The sequence below is a fragment of the Eschrichtius robustus genome, chromosome 16 (genome assembly GCF_028021215.1).
Source record: "Eschrichtius robustus isolate mEscRob2 chromosome 16, mEscRob2.pri, whole genome shotgun sequence".
Taxonomy (NCBI): domain Eukaryota; kingdom Metazoa; phylum Chordata; class Mammalia; order Artiodactyla; family Eschrichtiidae; genus Eschrichtius; species Eschrichtius robustus.
The window spans coordinates 41,733,232-41,754,023 of record NC_090839.1 but is presented as its reverse complement, the minus strand read 5'-3'; the positions used below and the strand labels follow the sequence as shown (position 1 = coordinate 41,754,023).

General features: G+C 43.2%; 1 protein-coding gene across 1 annotated transcript in view; it reads right to left on the bottom strand.

The window, feature by feature from the left end:
- SPTLC3 (serine palmitoyltransferase long chain base subunit 3) overlaps positions 1 to 20,792 on the bottom strand; it is a 132,149-nt gene that overhangs the window by 23,421 nt on the left and 87,936 nt on the right. The window contains exons 9-10 of the mRNA XM_068524204.1: positions 17,526 to 17,745; positions 9,109 to 9,235 (exon numbers count right to left, since the gene is read on the bottom strand). Coding sequence (XP_068380305.1) covers positions 9,109 to 9,235; positions 17,526 to 17,745 — 347 coding nt within the window. The remainder of the gene's footprint in view (positions 1 to 9,108; positions 9,236 to 17,525; positions 17,746 to 20,792) is intronic.

The window sequence follows — 20,792 nt, the reverse complement described above, 5'->3', positions numbered from 1 at the left end:
AAGAGATGGAGAAGAGGAGGGGAGGAGGTCCCTCCAACATACTCAGTGGAAAATGCCATTTTGGATGCTAAAGAACACCTGCTCGCCTCTGTTTTGGAAATGTACTTCAACTTGGACAGAGAGGATCAGCTGGTGCCCAGTCTTTGCTGATTACTGTGTGAGTCAAATGCATTTATGAGATTTGGATGGTGCCTTCCTAGGAAACCTTAAGTGAGGGATTCAGCTAACTGCTTGGATAATTAAAGGAAAAACTCCATTTTTGCTTCTGCTATTTGGTAACAATGGCTTGAGTTATCTGGCTTACTCACCTCTGTATTAGATGGTGTCTAGACAAAGCCTTAGCATATGTAATAATGTAAAACCATTCATTTCTCAAAAGAATAGGAAAGGAACTCTGCATTTTGGCTTATGCATATATCTACCAAGGAAGTGATTATAACTCCAGTATTTGAACCAAAATAATTCCATAAGTAACCTCTAAAGAAATGATATTGTAGTTGTTTATAGAGAGTGATTAGTTTTCAAGCCTTGTCCAGGAAATCTGCTTAGTCCCAAATTTGGTCATTCAGTTTTCATTCATTCGCATATTTGATGCTTAAGGCACAATTAATTAATTAATCACTACCAATTTGGAGGACTGAATTAGGGTGTGTGTGACTAACATAAGAGCCAAAGATTTCATGAGACAGAGGAAGGAAGGATTATTTCTTGACTGTGGCCACTGTGAGAGGACTTAGAAGGCTGAACAGAGATTCAGGAGATAAAGAATGGGTGTAGTGGGTTTGTGGGGAGAGATGAGAATCTTCTAGATAGACGGAATACCAATTGGTGGTACCAATGCCTTATGAATAGTTGCTGTGATATGGCCAAACCTTACACTGAATGGGATCATTCATTCAGCCAACATATACTGCTTGAAGTTGGGGACAGTGTCCCTGCCCTCATGTGACTTGTATTCTCCTGGGGAGACAGAAAATAACCAAGGAAACAAGTACATAATTCCAGGTGGTGGTAAGTGCTATGAAGGAAAATGGTGCAGAATAAGGGAGTAGATAGAGTCGTCCACAAGGGAGGGGATGATATTTTAGAAAGGGTGGTTAGGGATGGTCTCTCTGGGTTGGTGGCAGGTGCTAGAAGGGTCACTCCAGCATGAACCCCCATTCCAAGCTGTCCTGAGTCCAGATTTCACCTGGTATCCAAGCTTGGGTATGAGCCTGTTCTGAGAGGTGAGCTGGAGTAGCAGAAAATACAAGGGCAACTGTGTCCAGGCTCGGGAACAAGGAAGGGCTGGGTGGTGGTCAAGGGGTGAAAAATGAGGGAAGGTGGAAGCTGCTGGAAATCAGAGAGGACTCCAATTGTTTTCTTTGATTTTGACTTATCTGTGTTTTTGAACATGATCTGAGCTTCATCCACTAACAGAATGCATCCCCCCTTTTCCACTGCTGTTCCTTTTTGCACAGAAACCACAGTGATCTTTAACCCCTCAGATATTCTCAGGGACTAGAACCAGGGATTTTGCAGTGAAGGGACAGAATACTCAGTTTTAATTTTAGAATGGTCAATGTCACCATAAAGTAGTGACACCGTAATATAACCAAATGCACATTTAAAAGACATCACCTCCCCAGTTCAGGAATGGAGAGCCTCGCTACCCCAGAAGCTGATACTCAGAAGAAAAAGAAGAGCGATCCCATTAGCTGAGGGTCTTCACTCCTCAGTCTCACCAAAGGCAGCATGAGATGTGCAAGCAGAATTCTAGGGCCGAAGTAACAGCTTCTTCACAGATGGAAAGTTTTGAATACCTCTCAAGTCATGCAAGAAAAAAAAAAAAAAAAAAAACCTCACAAAGTTAGTGTGAGGAGGCCCTCTGTTGGGGAGCATGTCTATTTAATACATCCTCCTCAGATCTTGGGCTCATCACAATTCTGATTTTCTAAAGGGCAAAGGAGCTCAGCTTGAGGCAAAATTCCTGTACTGGCACAATGGCTGGGGTACTTAGCTCTAATTTTCGAGTCAGTTTCCCCATCCTTCTCTTATTGACCTTCCTGCTACAGTTCACCAAAGCCTACATCTCCATATTGAAATATTGAAAGTGGAGAATTAAGGAAATTATCTGGATAATACCTAAGATGATTGAGGAAGGATGATGGTAATACTATTTGTCTCATCTTTTTGTAGCAATAATCCCAGAATACTATATTCAGAAAATATATTAAATTAAAAAGGAAAAACAGCCTATTGCATTCCATCCTGTCAAATTCCTATATTTTTTGAGGATCCTGTATAGCTAATTCCTTTATTTCCAGTAAGAACACAATTCATTATTCCATCTTGATTTTACCTTTAGTTTTTCTCTATCTATACAATATCCAGACACGTCCCCCACCCTGCCACCCAGAAACTCCTTCTGTTTACAGGCAAAGAGGGACAAGTGTGACTTTGAAGAAAAATAGAAAATTCTATTTTTCTTAACTTTATTGTTTAAGCATAAGAGATTTTATTAGCAATGATGAAGGTGTATTCTACTGAAGTTGGATATTACATGTTAGGAATTGGAACTCTGTATTTACTTTCACTTGTAAGTAATTTCCACTACTCTTTTCCTCTCTAGGGAAACACTACTGACCACTCAATGATAAACAAATCAAATATTTCCATGCATATGATAGCAAAAAACGGTTTTGTGATTCACAACGTTGGTGATTATCCCATCAGCCTAGCACTGAAGTAACAGTAGGAAAAGTTGATGAAATCACAGAGATTCTTTTTCCTAGAGCCATTTTGGTCAGATAAGGACTGCCTTAGCCAATGGAGTGATCTATTGTCTGTTCTGAAGTGGAGAAGTTTTCGTCACCTTTTCAGGAGACACTGGTACAGGCTCAAGTTTGAGAAGCACGTTTCTACATCACAGAAAAGAAAAAAGGGGGCATACATGTGCAGAGGGGAATGTAAAGAGAGCAGAGGATGGAATTCTGGCAAATGCAAATGGGGAAGAAGAACTAGCAGAGAAGGGAGGAAGAACAGACAGATAAATACAAGAGAACCAGAAAAGAACAGCATCTTCCACAACTAAGGGAAGACTGTTCTTAAGGAGAGAGGATGAGGTGGAAAGGTCAGTCAAGTTCAGCTGGAAAAGGACTAAAACAGGGTCGGTGGGCAGCGGCGACCTCTGAGGGAACAGAGTCCATGGAAATGGGCAGAGGATGAGGGCTGATGGCGGAGGGGGAGGAGTAGGGGGAACAGGCAGACGGCCATTCTTCTGAGAAGACTTGCAGCAACGGAAGGTGTGCGACTTGACAGCTATTGAAACAGAAGGGGTGAGGGGAGGCTTTTTACAATGAAGGAGATGAACAGATTCCTGGTTGAGAAAGGGGGCCGGTGCCTTTAGAAGGTGGGAAGGGAGAGAATCAAGCACAGAGATGTGGAAGAGATAAGGGTCGTTTATTTGCTGAGCTAAGAGGGAAAGAGAGAAGGATTCAACAAATATTTGTTGAGAACTTGTTACTGCTAGGCACTGTTCTCGGTGTCAGGAACAAGACAGACAAAATGCTTGTTCTCCTGGAGTTTACATCCTAGTGGGAAACCAGAAAATAAGCAGATACGTGTATAATTTGTCAGGTGCTCATAAATGCTACTAAGACTGAAGCAAGGTGAGGAGAATTAGAGGGACAAGAAGGGGTGTGCAATTAAGGATACAGCTCCTCCTCTCATAAGGCTGATTTTGAGCAAAGATGTGAGGAAAGTGAGGGAGCGGGCTATGCAGGTGTTGGCTGGACATGATGTTCTAGAAAGGCCAGCAAGTGCAAAGACCCTTTGTGGGAGCTGTTCTCTGCATTCTAGGAAAACAAGTATGCCAGCTACTTGGAGTGGACCAAGCAAGGGAAAGAGTGGTGGGAAATATGGAAAACCACATCAGGAGAAGCCCAGAAGGCCAAAGTCTGGACTTTACACTGAGAAAGATGGAAAACAATGAAAAGTTCTGAGTGAAAGGGTGATATGGTCTGGGTTACATTTTTTTAAAAGATAATTTTGGCTTCTGTGTGGAGAACAAGTCATAAAATGGCAAGAGGGGGAGTGGAGATCATTCCAGTGATCCAGGTGAGAGGTGATGGAGGTGGTGGTGGAGAGGGTGAGAAGGGACCTGATTCCTGGGATATGTCAAAGGAAGTGCCGCAGGATTTGCTGATGGAGTAGGTGAGGCCTGAGAGACAGGAAGATTCCAGGGTGCATAAAAACTATTGGAAAAATTAGAGAAGGAAAGGGAGAAAGCAGATGAGTTAAAAATAATAGTAATTTTCACCTTTATTGGGTGCTTACTATGCATCAAGCATCATGCTAAGTTCATTATCTACATTACATCACTTAATCCTCCCTACAACCCCAGTTTACAATGAAGGAACTGAAGCTAACAGAGGGTAAGCAACTTGCCATTCATGGAGCAAGTGGGGGGTCGAGGACCGGGCCCCATGCAGTCTGGCTGCAAAGCACACACCCTAAACCCTCCACGCAATACAACTTCTATTTTCTCTGAGAAGTGAAAGGTTACCCAGAGTTAGGGGACAGAGAGCCCAAACTGGGGGTTCAAAGAGAATGTTGACTGATTAATTGAAAAATATGCATCAAAGATTTAAATAAATAATAAGACAATTGTTGACGATGCTTTCTTTAGGGGAGCGGCTGGTGTCTCTTGGGCCTCACCCTCCTGCCTGGACCATGTCTTGATGAAGAAAATGACAGAGCTGCCATCTTTCTGGACCTCTTCAAAAGTGGTGTTCATCACTGAGGTATCCCCATCACTGAGTCATCCCTTCAGCTGCCACAACTGGTGTGGGACTGACTCCCAGCTCCCAGTCCTATGAGATAAACATTCCCTCCATCTTGGTGCCTTTCAAGGCTCCTTGTTTAGCATAAATGCTGACCTGAAATCGAGTGGGTCTGCAAGATGGAAATTGAGTCATGGCATATTTATTAAGCTGAGCACTTGGCTTGGCACTCAGAGGGACACCAAATGAATTTATGATACAGCTCTTGCCCTTGAAGGGCTTACAGCACTTGTTTGGCTGGGGGACCACCCAACATCCATTAGGATGGAGAAGCCAAATCTCCACTTTGCATTCATTGTGCTGCACGAAGTGACAGGCCAGGAGATGAGAAGGGCCTCGGTGCCTGTGGAAGGCCTGGGTAGCTTGCAGCCCCTCAGATTGTGGTGCATTAACTCCACGAGCAGCCTGGCTGCAGAGTCAAGGTGGCTGTTTGTGCATAAACATTGTCATTTCACTGGGACTGCTATTTCATCTTTGAACCTTGGCTTCAAAGAACGCTGACCTTATTCCTGTAGTCTGCCTTTCTTTGAAGCGTATGGCTTTGCCTTGCAGATTAAAGTGAAGACATTCATCAAGCAACAGATCTGGCCAACCGCTCCCCAAACTCAACCCAAAACAAAGCCTTGAAAGGCTCCAATCACAGCGGCAGGGGAGCAGCCGAAGATCAAGGCTCGGAGCGGGGTGTTTTCTCAGATCCCGTAAGGCAGCTCGACGAAGTGCAGCCCTTTTAGCTTTGGGCAACTTTACCCTGAGAGTTGGTCTATCTCTGCAGAAAGGGGTGAGTTACTGCAACGTTCCCAACCAGACTTGTTTATCTTATTTAAAGCGGGCATTGTTGTCAATGAGGCCAGCGTGATGATTCATTGTGTGCTTTTGAATTCTTCAAAAGCCATGTCAGGCCGAACTATCTGAAACTTGGCTGATGATTTCTGTCAGTTTTCTTTTTTATCACTTTCTTTTGTTTGTTCCTTTGAAAAGAAACTGTCCAATCTTTCTCCCTGATTCCTCTTAACTTGACTCTGAGAACACAGACTGGACACGTATCCTTCTCTCATTTCTTTCTTTTTTCTCTTAAGATGGCAAGAAGAGTGAAGTGAGACCCTTTAACTGGGAGGTTAAAAATAATGACCAGGCAATTCTTTAATTATAAGGCAGGAGAGAGAACCAAGGGAAATATCTCTCCCCTCAGAGGAAGAAAAACTGATAATAGATAGCTATCAAAGTTCTTATGATCATGTCTTTAAATGTAACTTTTCTGCAGATCTTTTGGTCAGATAAACAGAGTGAGTTCTGTCTGTGATGAAGTGGTAAAGCCATCCAGAGGCGGGAAGGAAAAGATTGTCAAGCTGGGGACACGTTAATCAACGGATGCTGATAATATATACACTACAGGGCTTAAGAAATTAGTGATCTTTATTAAGACATAGGCTAATTTTCAGGGTAACTTTTTTCTAGTTATTCATCTTGAAAATATGACCAATGGATAATTCTGGTCATCATAGGACAATTCATTTAACTGGCATTTTAGCTTTAGTCTCAAATAATTGTTTTCCATTAAGAAATGCACATAGTCAAGAAGATCATTAAGATGACTTTGCGAGAGTTCCAGTGGTTCCGGACCAGTTTTTTCACACAACTGGACAGCTCATGTGGGAATGGAGACAGGTCTATTTTGAGTTTTGGCTTTAGAAGGTTGAAAGATATCTGCTTATTCATATCTATATCCATATCTCTTAATTTACCACCACCATTTCCCCAAATTCAGGTGGGCCATGTGACTAGTTTTGGCCAATGGATGGTAAGCAAGGTGATATGTCACTTCCAGGCTGATGTTCTTTCTCTCTACCATGGTGACTGTGGAGGCCAGGTGCTGAGATGGCCAAGCCTCAAGTTCGCAGAAGCCTGAGTCACTTCCTACAGAGAGGAAGTGGGCAGGGAGATGTCCGATTTGTATTAGATCTGGTATTAGATCTGTGAGCAAGAAATAAACCTCGATTCAGTTAAGTCACTGAGATTCTCAAGGTTTATTTGTTACACTGGCATAATTTAGCTTATCCTGACTAATCCAGGACCTTGAAGGAAATCTAGTCTTACCTCACTTGCATCACAAGAATCCTTCCTACAGCTTCTCCAAGACATAGTCCAAATACTTCTTGAACACCTCAGGAATAATACCAAGTAATGTAGTAAGCAATTATACAATGCTTACTATTGATGGAATTGTTTTCAGTCATAATGAAGCATTTTATATGTCTTATTTTACCTAATTCTCACAAAACCCTTAGTTCATCAATATCCCTTTCCTTATTTTACAGCTGGAAGAACTGAAGCACAGACAAGTAACTTGCTCAGGGTTGAGCAGATCAGTGAAATCACTTGCCTAAGACCACACAGCAAGTTAAGTAGTATCCCAGGAGTCAAGTCCAGGCAGCTGCTTTCAGTTTATGCCTTAAGCATTGCACCATGGATGGACTGGATTCGCATTTCCTTTTTTTTTTTTTTTTAATAGATCTTTATTGGAGTATAATTGCTTCACAATACTGTGTTAGCTTCTGTTGTACAAAAGTGAATCAGCCATATGCATACATATATCCCCATATCCCCTCCCTCTTGAGCCTCCCTCCCACCCTCCCTATCTCACCCCTCTAGGTCCTCGCAAAGCAAAAGAGAAAAACAAATACCACATGCTAACGCATATATATAGAATCTAAAAAAAAAAAAAAAAATGGTACTGATGAACCTAGTGGCAGGGCAGGAATAAAGATGTAGACATAGAGAATGGACTTAAGGACACGGGGAAGGGGAGGGGAAAGTTGAGGCGAAGTGAGAGTAGCATCGACATATATGCACTACCAAATGTAAAATAGTTAGCTAGTGGGAAGCAGCAGCATAGCACGGGGAGATCAGCTCGGTGCTTTGCGACGAATTTCTTTTTCACACGGACTATTCAATAAGACACAGAATCATAAATCCCAAAAGACGTGGCTGGAAATGACCTGAGAGGTCAGTCAATCATTGCATTTTACATAGAGGAACAAAGTCACCCTCCATGCCATTTTCTTGCTTTAGTGAAAAAGAAAAGTCTATCCTTTTCAACCCAGTGACCTGAGGAGCATGGGGGCTCAGTGGAAGGGCTTCAGGGACCATTGGTTTGGAGGTAGGTAGAGACACTACGTCATCCGGACCAGCCTTGTTTTAATCTGTTGTATATATGGTAGGCTTCTGGGTAAAATGTGTATGTGAATAAAGTATTCTACTGTTTTAATAAAATTGAAAAATGATGGATCTCTCCATATTTCTACTGAAATAGTAGGCTTGGAACATTGCACTAGACAGTATAGGGTTTCACATCAGCTGAGAGGTGGGTCAGGGCACAAGGATCCAGTGAGCAGGTCTGAGGCCAGGGTAATTTGCTGCTTCTACAAACACACTCACTAGATTGCCTGACAGCAAGAACTGCCCTAGTCATCACTGTCCCCCATTGTGATAAATAGTAGAAGCTCTATAAACTGTATATGAAAGATGGAGAGTTCCAAGAGCCTTTGATGAAACCATTTTTCAAAAAAAAGGTTAAGCTCATTTGAGTTGAACAAAGTAGCACACCTTGGCTGTGGTGATCCAACATCAAAGAAATGGCTGGTAAGTTATCGTTGTGAGTGTTTTGTCCATATATTCTTAAATGGGCAGTGGTGAATTTCTTCTCCCCAGCTCCTGGCTGGTAATGAATGAATGAATGAATGAATGAATGAATGAATGATGAGATAGATGGGTGGGTGGATGAAAAAAACGAATATTAAATTGACTAGTTTGTTCCCAGGGAAACACAAGTGACAGTTCCAAGGAAGCACAGGCAAACACACACCAAGTGTGGCTTCATAAACAAAATTATCCACATTTGCTGATCACATTAAGAGGTGAATTAGAAAGTATTCATTGCTTTAAAAGAGCATCCTCTGCTTTTTGTGTGCTGACGGCAGTTCTAGTACATTTATGTACTCTGTACTATTATGTATTATGTACTATTGATTAAGACAAATGTGCATAGGGACTTCCCTGGCGATCCAGTGGTTAAGACTCTGCACTTCCACTGCAGGGGGCATGGGTTCAATCCCTGGTCTGGGAACTAAGATCCCACATGGCACGCAATGTGGCCAAAAAAAGAAAAAAAAGAAAAAAAGACAGAAATGTATATTTGAAAAGGGGGGAGTTGATGGGGCAGAAGGGAGACAGGGAGAGGTCTAGGAAAGGAATTCACGGGAGATTTGCTTGCTGCAGACCCTCTTACCTTGCGTGGTCCCATCTAGTCCCATGATGAGTTTCATTGCTCTGATGATTTGCTCTGCTATCGGGGGGCTCATGGAGGTGGCATAAGCAGCGCTATGTGAGTGAGCCCGTAAATAATCCACAAGGTCCTTTAATAGAGGAGAGAAATCCAAAAAGAAGGCAAATAAATCTCAGTGTTGGTGGCCCCATCTCCACCCATCATAGCACAAGACATTTGATTCTCAAATGTGGTCTGATTTTCAATGGGCATCACCAAACTCTTTATTTTTTCTATCCCTTCTTCTTAGTCTCTCCCTAAACAACCTAGGAGGTATATAAAAATGGGATGCTGCTAATTTGGAGTTGAGTTCTATAAGGCAAAACCAGATGTGTAAAGGAAAAGTGGTTTCCTAGACATTTATTTGGGTACCTAGCCCATACGAGCACTGGTTTAGTATTCAGGAGAGTCCAAAGAAAAATCCGGGATGTGTTTTTTGCCCTTGAGCATATTACATTAGCTTGTGCCCGTGGAGGAGTAATGGCAGGAAAAATAACAAGACATGCAGACCAGTTTATGCAGCAGGGCTACCAGATGACCGAGGAAGGAGAGGGGATATTACCAGCGGGAGTAGATAAGGGAGGCTCTAGTGAGGAAGTAGCATTAAGTCTTGAAGAAAGAAGACAGACAAAGATAAAAAGAAAACTTTCAGGAGAAGGGAGCAGCAGAAGGGAGAGGAGAGATATTAAACCAGTGTGGAGGTGAGGACCAGATAAACTCTAGTTGTGCCTTGAGCAGGAGACAACTATTGGGATTTGTGTGTAACCCTATTTGAAGCGCTGACCCATGCAGGGTGCTGGTCCGTACAGTGGTAGGAATGATTCTCTACCTGCATGTCTGACCCTTGAGGCCAAACCTGAGGTTCCAGGTAAGCATGCTGAGAGCCTGAAGAAGCTCCAATCACCTCATTCTACAGCGATGGTGGGGGACTCAGAGCTGGTACATGGAGGCACTCAGCCCTGGCCAGGCAGACCATCCATTGGCCCACCTGTCCTGACTCATAGCCCAGGACCCTCGGGGTTGTCCTGCAGAAAAGCTAGTGGGCCCATAGGGGCTCTGCATTAGCAGTGGGGTCTGTAAAGCATCAGCCACCTTCTCTTCCAGGATAATGAGACAGCTTAGGATCCCACTTAGGATCTACTCTGACCATTCCCTGGAAGATGAACTGGGGAGAGCTCTGCTTTGAGCAGGTCCATCTCGTCCTAAGTCCCCTTCACCTGCCACATCCACTCCCACCTCTGCGCCTGGGACTGTGCCCGCCCGTCACTTTTCTCCCTCGGGTTATGGGTGTCGTGTTTGCTCCCAACCATGGGTCGTTACCCAAGCATTTAAAATGTATATAGTTTTTCTTCCTATGAACTACTAACTAAAGTTAATAGGTAAGTAAGTAGAGAGTACCTAAAGTTACTATGAACTTTCCTAAACGTTCATAGTAAAGTGAGTGGCCTGCCTTACAGGTGGTTGGTGACATGATGCCTCTACCTGGCCCACAGGCTTGCTTCCCCGACTTCCTTTCTCCTTCATTTCACGCTCTTCATTCATTTTTGTTGGTTTGTTTCTTCTTTTCCTTCCCCATCGCTTCTACTCTGGTTCCCTCTCTCTCTCTCTTTTTTTTTTTTTTAACATCTTTGTTGGAGTATAATTGCTTTACAATGGTGTGTTAGCTTCTGCTTTATAATAAAGTGAATCAGTTATACGTATACATATATCCCCATATCTCTTCCCCCTTGTGTCTCCCTCCCTCCCACCCTCCCTATCCCACCCCTCTAGGTGGTCACAAATCACCGAGCTGATCTCCCTGTTCTATGCGGCTGCTTCCCACTAGCTATCTATTTTACATTTGGTAGTGTATATATGTACATGCCACTCTCTCACTTTGTCCCAGCTTACCCTTCCCCCTCCCCGTGTCCTCAAGTCCATTCTCTAGTAGGTCTGCATCTTTAGTTCCCTCTCTTTAATTATTTTAATTTTAAATTCTCCATTCAAATCCTTTTTCTTTCCATTTCTAAGTATTTCTTTCCTTCCTTTCTCTCTCCTTTCTTCCCTCCCTCCCTTCCTTCCTTTCTTCTTTCCTCCCTCCTGCCCTTCTTCCTCCCTCCCTTCCATCCTTCCTTCCTTCCTTCCCTTCCCCTCCTTCTCTCCCTATCCCCTGCCTCTTCCCTCCTTCCATCTTTCCATTCAGCAAGTTTGTACAAAGATGTGCTCTGGGCTATGTTCTGAATGCCGGAGCCCAAGAAGAGGAGGAGGATAGAAAGCCTAGTCCCTGGCAGCCATTCTCCACTTACATTAAAATCAAAATTAAGTTTCTGTCCATTATTTTGTTTAGTGAATCTCATAAAAACAGCGTTTTCACTGTATCTGAGGAGGATGTGTGTGACGTTGGCCTGACTGAAGGCACTGGCCACACGGTGTCCAGGAGGTTCACTTTGAGGATGGAGGATGTGGTGGGAGGGTCAGGGTGAGAGAGGCGGTCATTTTCCAGAGTAGCTGCAGCCAAGCTGCTCTTCACAATCCTCCGTGAGCAGCAGCAGGTGTTTTCTTTCTCTGCTGAGAGCTGGTGCCTTCCAGCAGGATGCTGGGGAAGCCAGTGAAGAGGGAGCGGGTGGGATGCAGGAAATGGGATGATGGGGCTCATGTGGTCAGGAAAGAGCTGTTTTGAGGAGATGATCTGACCTGGAAGGATGGGTAGATTTGGATAGAGGAGGGGAGAGGCATGGACACGTGCTGAAATTAGTAATAAAGATGGCATCTTAATCAGCACAGGATGGAGGAGTCAAATGGGGGCAGAGGGAGAAGCTAGTGCCTCCAAGAAAAGGTGATGAGGGGTTGTTCCCTCGAGGGGAGTTCTGACCGCAGAGTTACAAGACAGGCTGTGGAGACTAGATCACTTGGGTTCAAATCCTGGCTCTGCCACTTACTGATATGTGACCATGGGCAAGTTACTAAGTCTCTCTGTGCCTTAGTCTTCTTCTCTGAAAAATGAGATAATGGTAATACCTAACTCAGGGTCCTTGTGAGGATTCAATAAGTTAATACATACACAGTGCTTAAAAAGCATCTGGTACATATTGAATACCTGATGCTGTTGGCAATTATTGTTAATGGATTGCCATCTCAGAGATTCTTAACACTGGGAGCACGCGTTGGGAGGAGGGGATCAAAATATAAAAACTTCTTACAGTGTCTTTATTCCAGCTCCCTTGTAATGCTGTAAGGTTACATAACTGCACGTTGGTAGACCCGGGCATCAAACCAAAGATTTTCAGCCCAGCACTTCCTCCATCCTTATCGGGTGGTTAACAGTAGTAGCGAAAAGAAAGGAAAAGAGAGGCATTCTAAAGAAAGGAGAACCCAGACCTGATGGCAGATTGCATGACTGCAAAGATGGTAGAGCTGACAGTTCATTGATAGACCCAGAGCTGATATTCACCGGCTGCTTGAAGCTCCATTTTAAGAATTTTACGTGTATTTTACATGTATATTTACATGTATTAACTCAGCTTCACAATAATGCTATGAGATAGGTATTATTTTAATCTCCATCTTACAGGTGGGATCACTGAGTCATGGAACAGATCAGAAAATTATCCAACTAAAAAGTGCAAAAAGTGGCTGGATAACAAGGATTTGGACCCAAACAGTCTGTCCCGAGATTACCGCCCCCCTGCACCCCCCTTAGCTCTGCACTGTATTACTTCTTCAGACCAGAGGAGTTGGCTTGGCATGGGGTGGGGAATGGCCCAGGGAGCACAGAGAAGACCACCTTCACTGCTACTTATCCCTGTGGTGCTTTCCCTAATCCACAGAGATTGCACCCCTGGAGGAGGAGGGGAAGAGGAGAATTCCTAATATACTCAAGTGTTCATAGTTCTAAACCACAGATTGAATTGTATCAGTCGCAAAATGTTTCCTGTCTATTACATTTATTTCTCCAAAGAAACTGGAACCTCCTTGAGAGTAGGGAACTGAGTTATATACTTTATTATACACTCTCTTATAATCCATAGTGGTGGGTACTTAGTGGGGTTCTGGTAAATACTGATGGTCTAATGGGAAGCAGAAGGGTTTAGGGGCTAAGGAAGGATGGTGAGGGTCCCTGAAGTATAGAGGGAGGTATTAAGCTGCATTCTTAGGAACAGGTATAGCAATATTCTCATAGCCTTGGGGCATTGCTGACAAAGATCAAAGAAACAAAACAAAGCTGCCTTTGATCCCTAAAGGGGTCTTTATGTCCCCAATCCCCAATTTTCCTATCAAATTGAGAAATTTCACAAAGTCAAGGTCACATGCATCCTTAGTTTGAATAGATGCCTCATTGGCACAGTATCACTTCCTTTTAACAGTAAGAAGGTCTTGCGCATAATCTTATTTCTTTCAGACTGAGTCCACTTTCTCTCAGAATCTGAGTGTGTGGATGGGAGGTAATTTACCTGTGTGGTTCAGAAAGTGGGACTCTTGGAGTCCCCTCAGCAGAACATCAAGGAAGCCTTGGTTCCTGGTTTTCCGATTTCCTCCTATCATGTGCCCACTGGATGCCATGAGCCATGAATTAAGAGTTAGCTTTGGTCTTAAGGAGAGTCCGTGTTGTGTTTTCCTTCAGGCTGGGTTAGAGGTCTCTTCAGATCAAGGTTTCCAAGGCCATTAGTAAATGCAAAACCCTGAGCCTGGAGTTCAAGGACAAGGGTGGCTTTTCTGAGAAAGTTAGACAAGAGGCTCTTAGGGTAAACATCTTGGCGTTCATTCCATGACCCCCATTTACCTCAAAGGGCTGTTAAATACAGACAGGGCTGAGCACGCAGGGCACAGCTGGCTTCTGCCTTTGTCTGGCGCGCAGGCTTCTGGGCTAACACTCATGCCAAACTTTGCTGCCCAGTCCCCTCCTCCAGAATCTCAGCCCTGCAACATATCAGTCAGGAGGGTCACCTTTGCTTCATTCATTTGCAGATCTCTGGTCAGCCAGTGGAGGCTTTGAAAGCCAGTGCTCAACCCCAGGCATGCAAGAGGACTCAGGATCCTTGCCTGAGAAAAACCTGGATCCTAGAAGCTGGGGTCTGCAGTGTTGACCCCATCTCCGCAGCAACTGAATTAATGCAAATTAAAAAATAAAAATAAGGAAACTAGCCCCATCAGCTCAGGCTTTCTTCCAAGAAGCCATTCATGGCATGGAGCTCTGATAGGTGGAGAGAAGTAAGTACCTGACATTTCACCTGAAGGTCTTGAAAGGAGAGAAAGATTCACTGTAGGTTGTTCATGGATCAGCTACAGCAGCTCTGAACTCACAGTGGGCAAAACAGTAAAACCTTGCTGGCTCTTGAGAGACTGTTTTAGCAGTTTCCCTGAGGTTGGGAGAGTAGGTCAGGCCAAGGCAGTAAACTCCAAGAGCAGAGATGGATTTGTAGGACATTTTGTTACAGGAAGGCTGAAGTGAGGACAAAAATCTCTACTCTCTGTAGTTGTATCTTAGCACCAAACCAATTTTTCTTTTGTGTGTTTACAAATATTTTTTCTCACGTGACACATCTGCCTTGACCTGCTCCATAAAGATTTCTAGAGCCTGCTAGAAACTATTATTAGGAATATAGTCCCTGTACCACTAACACTGACCTTCACATTTAAAAAGAGAGTTAAGAGCTAGACAGTTTTATAGTTTTCTAGATTTTTGGACTCAAGTAATTATTTTCAAATCTCAAGGTTTACTAGGAAGCCCATGAACAGAGTGAACTTGAAATTATTAAGATTTCAGAAAAATGTAAAGTCCTAGTGTGTGCACTTTAATGTTTTTTATGGTTAATTTTGTTGCTTTTGTAGTATTTAGTATCTAGAATGCTGGATATTTTTGCAGTACTCCCCCAAATTGAGATATATACTTTAAAATATCCAGAAAAAATATGTATGATGAAACTCTGAAAACTGAACTCAAAGTATTTAAACAGATACTAGAAAGATTTTGTTTTTCAAACAAATCTGCAGCATTTGCCCAATCCTATGTCCTATCAATTAAAAAGCATAGTTTAAAACAAACTGAAAGTGAAAATTCTTCAAAGTCCAGGGGGATAAAAACTATGATTTAAATGGAAACTATACATAATATAAAATTAACTTAGTTTAACAAATTAAATGCACAGAGGAGCAGATGCATAAGTTCCATTAACTCATGGGCTCATTAGGCTAGAAGGAAACCACAGTTTATCTGGGTTTATCACAGTCTCACCAAAACGATTCCAGACAGGTGTTTATCTGACTGATTTTTAAATCATCAGGGAACGGCACAGGCAGACACTTTCTCAAGTGACCTCCTATCTCCTGCTCACCCTTCACATCTTGAAAACTACCCTGTGTTTTCTAGGTTTTGCATCTTGCTGTTTCAGGACAGTAGGTCTCTGCATGGGTCAGCCAAACACTCTCTAATTCTTGCTGCCACCTAGTGGTAAATTCAGAGACTGCAGAGTATTTGTGGAGGGAGTAGGGGGAACGGGAGGGGGAGCGAGAGGGGAAGGTGAAGGGGAGGGCGGGGGGGGGTGGGGAGAGGGGAAAGGGGGAAATGATGAAGCCCTCTGGGTCTAAGTATGAACAAAATGAGTTTTTTTAAAGGGCAAAAAATGATCTACATACTTTTATCTTCCCCTTGATTAATGTAAATACTAAATAATTTTCACAATTGCTCTGTATCTACCCCAAATCAATAGAAGTTACATAGACAAGAGCAAATACACTTTTAAAATAGTCCACCTGACTTCAGGATGGAGAGTATGTGAGAGAACCATACTGAACGGGCCGACGGGAGCCTTTGTTTAAAGCGGGTATCACTTGAAGGAACTCTAAGGGGGACATGATGACAGCTACCAAATTTGACAACGTTTCAAGGATCCACTCGCTTCGGTTTATTCAGGTGCCTTTGGTTCAGGAAACAGAGTTACGCTTGGTTAAACATTTTGTAGCTCAGAACTTCTGCTAAAGTAATCACAAAGCCAAGTAGCCTGGGTCGGGGGCGCGCCTACTCTGAGACCCTCTGATCCCATTGCTTTGACAGTCGAGGAGAGGGAAGTTTAACCTCTCACCAGATTTAGCTGAGTTTTGTAAGATCCTGGGCATTCCCTATGTTTTTAGCATCACCCAGCGAATTCCCACAGGCCAGTGGAAGGACGCTGAACAACAATGCTTTGAGCTTGGAAGAAAGTGATGCTTCTTGAAGGGTAAAGACCACTAAAAGCTCTGGACATTTTAAGCATTTGTGCATCTCATGGCAGGGTCAGTGGCCGTAATAAAATCTGTTGTTCTAAATCATGGGCTTTCCACAACCAGACTGTTTTCGGCCGTACTCCCTGGTTTGTCTAACTGGTTTACCAGGAGTCTGAACTCCTGTTCCTGCTGGGGACAATGAGTGAGGAATCAGGAATTTTAGAGAAGCCATCGAGCCACCTGCATGCACTGCTTTGGGGCCTTCTTTGCCCTCCTGGGTGGAGCCATCTACACTGTCACAGTGTATCTGGGACAGGTGTAGGCCTGGGGGAGACAGCTATCAGGATTTGGATTAAACCGCCATATAAAGCAGCAGATTAACTGGCTCTTTGAGCCCTGAAACCCAGGTTTTAATATTTCATTTTCCTTCTCTCCGCCCCTTCCCTCTTCTTTTAAAATCCTTTCAAGCATTTGTTTTATTTTAGCAACCCCCTTGGTGACATTGGCAGTAGAATGACAGGGATAATACTTAACAGTCTGATTCCTTCAGATCAGAATCTTAAGTCACCTAGATAAGGTATCAGAGGATGACAAGATTTGACCCATGGCTTATCCAAAATTGCGGAAGAGAATTATTTTGCAGAGAAAATCTCTAAAAAAGACATTTCCGATCTTGCTTCTATTTTGATTAAAACTCTGAAAACCCACAGCTTGTAGCACAGGGTCAGTGTCCTTAACATCTGACGTCTGCTCACTGTTTCTACCACCCACCTTGCGTTTTTCACGCCACAAAACCCAAACGACTTACAGTTCTGCAGCATCACTTCTGTGGCTTGTTAGACATCATTCCCTCTTTCTGAAATATCAACCCCACCGCCCCATCCTTTGTCTACAAGACTGGCATTCATTCTAAGACTTCTTAGGTACTGCCCTTTCCTTTGTACTGTCTTTGCCTGTGTGCACAGCTGGTGTTGTCTTTTTATGATCATGTGATTACTCATCACATGCAACTCTGCGCTATCAGAGGATGAGCTCCTTGACCTTCTGGGCCTCCCGTGGCTGTGAACACACGGTGGCAAGGCTGCCCTCATCAGTCAAGTGTGCTGAACTGAACTGAAGCTCTCAGGGAAATCAGAAGACCCTGCAGACTACCTTCCGAGGGCATTCAGGTTTTAAACAGACACAAGGGATCTGTCTCTTACCTTCCTTCCAGCTATGTAACCTCCTGAGGCGCCAAAGCTTTTGGTGAATGTGCCCATAAATACATCAATATCTCTGGGGTCCATTGCAAAGAACTCCATCACACCCCGGCCGGTTGGGCCCAAGGACCCAATACTGTGAGCTTCATCTACGTAGAGGTAAGCCTTGTATTTCTTCTTTAGAGCCACGATCTGGGGCAGACGCACGATGGAACCTTCCATGCTAGGGCATAAGAAGAAATGCTCGTCACCGGTGTGTACCCTCCGGGGAAGCTCTGTGTCACTCTCCCTCTCAGTACTTCTCAGACAGCCTGCCCTGGCACCAGACGGGGATGACAGGGACATGCCATTCCTTTCTTCTTAAGGCATATTTTATTTGGTGGAGACCACCCTCTCAATCTTGTAAGGCTGCTCTGGCATTATTTCACTTGGGGAAAAAAAATAATTTACATTCAGTGGATTTAAGTGCTTTGAGTTGTTATAGCTAATTCCCAAGTAAACAGCTCACTGCATTGTTGATCAATTTATCAATATTAGTAAAGCCGACTAGCATAACTAGACTGACCATGTTGGATTCTAGGTATTTTGCTAGTTTTAATTAAATTGCTCTATGTTGATGTGTCTTTATCAGCCTGCTACTGTCTATTTGCCCAGTTCTGTCTGACCTAAACTCAGTGCTTGAATTGCCAAAGATTAAAAGAAGGAATTAAAATCACACAAAAGAAATTTAAGACATCATAAATTTATTAAAGCATGGGAGAAAGTCCTTAGGGTCTCCTGTTCAGTCCTTACTGAACTCAAAGGCTTATTCGAGGCTTCTGGCGGTGTCCCTTCTTTTCCTTTAGGGCAATGGTTCTCAGTCTTGAGTGAGCATCAGAATCCCTTGAATGGTTTGTTACAACACAGATTGCTGGGTCCCACCCTTAGAGTTTCTGATTTAGTAGGTCTGGGATGGGCTTCGAATTTGCATTTCTACCAAGCTCCTGGGAGATTCCCATACTGCTAGTTGGAGACAGCACACTGAGAACCACTGCTATAGATCAACTTTTGTTTTAGCCATAAGTGCTTAATTTTTCATGGTATTATTGTAATTTGGTAAATTTACATGGTATTTTAAATTGCAAAAACACTTCTAGTCCTCCAGCAAAGGGAAAGACAGGAAGTAAATAAGCAAGTAAAATGAACATTCATATTTACATGGCACCTCTTGGAACCCAATGGATTTAGAAGAACTCTTGTCTTTAATCAGTTCTCAGAACACTTAGTAAGCTGTGTCCACAGCTCACACAGTTTTGACTGCACTGACTGGCGAATTCTATGAAAACACACAGACTCACACCCTCACCCCCATGAAGGAGCTTGTCAAACAGTTCAAGCAACCCATTAATTTAGTTCAAGAACTAGTCAATTGACACAAACAGAGTTGAACTTCTCCCTTCTTCTTAATTAGTTTATGTATTTATTTAATGTATTAAAAAATAATTTAAGTGTTAGGTCGATTCAGTCAAAACAGTCCAGCTGTTATGTAGTTACCCAGACCAACAGGTGTTGGATGCTTTTTTTTTTTTTTTTAAAGGACTTTATTTTTCAGAGCAGTTTTAGGTTCACGGCAAAAGTGAGTAGAGGGTACAGAGATTTCCCATATACCCCCGACTGACATATGCATACCCTCCCCTATTAGCAACATCACCCACCAAAGTGGTACATTTGTTTCAACTGATTAACCTACATTGGTGCATCATCATCTAAAGCCCATAGTTTATATTAGGGTTCACTCTTGGCATTGTATGTGAAACCAAGCAGGACCCTGTGGGGATCCTGGGCACAAAAGCCTTCTGTCCCCTGTTTCTTATTTGTAGGAAATAGGTTTCAGCTTTCATGACCTTCCCTGAGTTCCAAAGGGCAGGTTCAAACAGTTGCTAATCAGGGAAGAGAAGGGATGCAGAGACAAGGGAAGAGCAGTCAAGAAACAATAGTGCGGCCTTGGGTCAGGGTCCTAGTTATGGCTCAAGGGATACACATAACAATATCTTCGAGCTCTTCTCATATTTATCCATTTGCCAACTGAAGGACATTTTGGTTTCTTCCAAGTTTTGGCAGAACTAAAACCCCCAACAAATGGAAAATGTTAACTACTTGATGAAGCACTCTTCATTCCAGAGAGGTCAGTTTGATAACCTCCAGAACCACAGGAGCTCATCAAAAGACCACCCGAGGCCAGATTAAAGGAATGCAGGCCCTGCACACACCCTGATCCTTATCAGCAACTCCATCCTTGAACCTTTGTTATAAAACTCCTCACCAAATCCCCCCAGGTTGGGACACACAGTTTTGAGGGCATTAGCCTGCTGTGTCCCCCTTTGTCTGGCAAAGCAATAAAGTTATTCTTTTCTACTTCACCCAAAACTCTGTCTCCAAGATTTGATTTGGTATTGGTGCACAGAGGCTGAGTTTCGGCATCATACAGTCTATGGGTTTGGACGAATGCATAATGACACGTATCCATCATTATAATATCACACAAACTACTTTCACTGCCCTAAAAATCCACTGTGCTTACCTACTTATCCCTCTCCACACCCAACCCATGGCAACCAGGGATCTTTTTGCCGTTTCTAGAGTAATGCCTTTCCCAGAACATTATGTAGTTGGAATCATACAGTACGTAACGTTTTCAGATTGGCTTCTTTCACTTAATAATATGCCTTTAAGTTTCTTCCACATCTTTTCATGGCTCCACAGCTCATTTCTTTTTAGTGCTGAATAGAATTCCATTGTCTGGATGGACCACAGTTTATTTAGCCATTTGCCAACTGAAGGACATTTTGGTGGCTTCCAAGTTTGGGCAATTATAAAGAAAGATGGAACAAACATCTGTGTGCAGGGTTTTGAGTGGACACAAGTTTTCAGCTCCTTTGGGTAAATACCAAGGAGCATGATTGCTGGATTGTATGGTAAGAGCATGCTTGTAAGAAACCACCAATCCGTCATCCAAAGTGGCTGGACCATTTTGCATTCCCACCAGCAGTGAATGAGAGCTCCGGGTTACTGCACATTCTCGCCAGCGTTTACTGTTGTCAGTGTCCCAGACTGTGAACTTCTAACAGGTGTGTAGTGGTATCTCATTGTTTTAATTTGTATTTTCCCTGATGGCATATGATGCGGAGCATCTTTTCACATGCTTATTTCCATCTGTAAATCTTTGGTGAGGTATCTGTTAAGGTCTTTGGCCCATTTTTTAACCCAGTTGTTTGTTTTCTTATTGTTGAG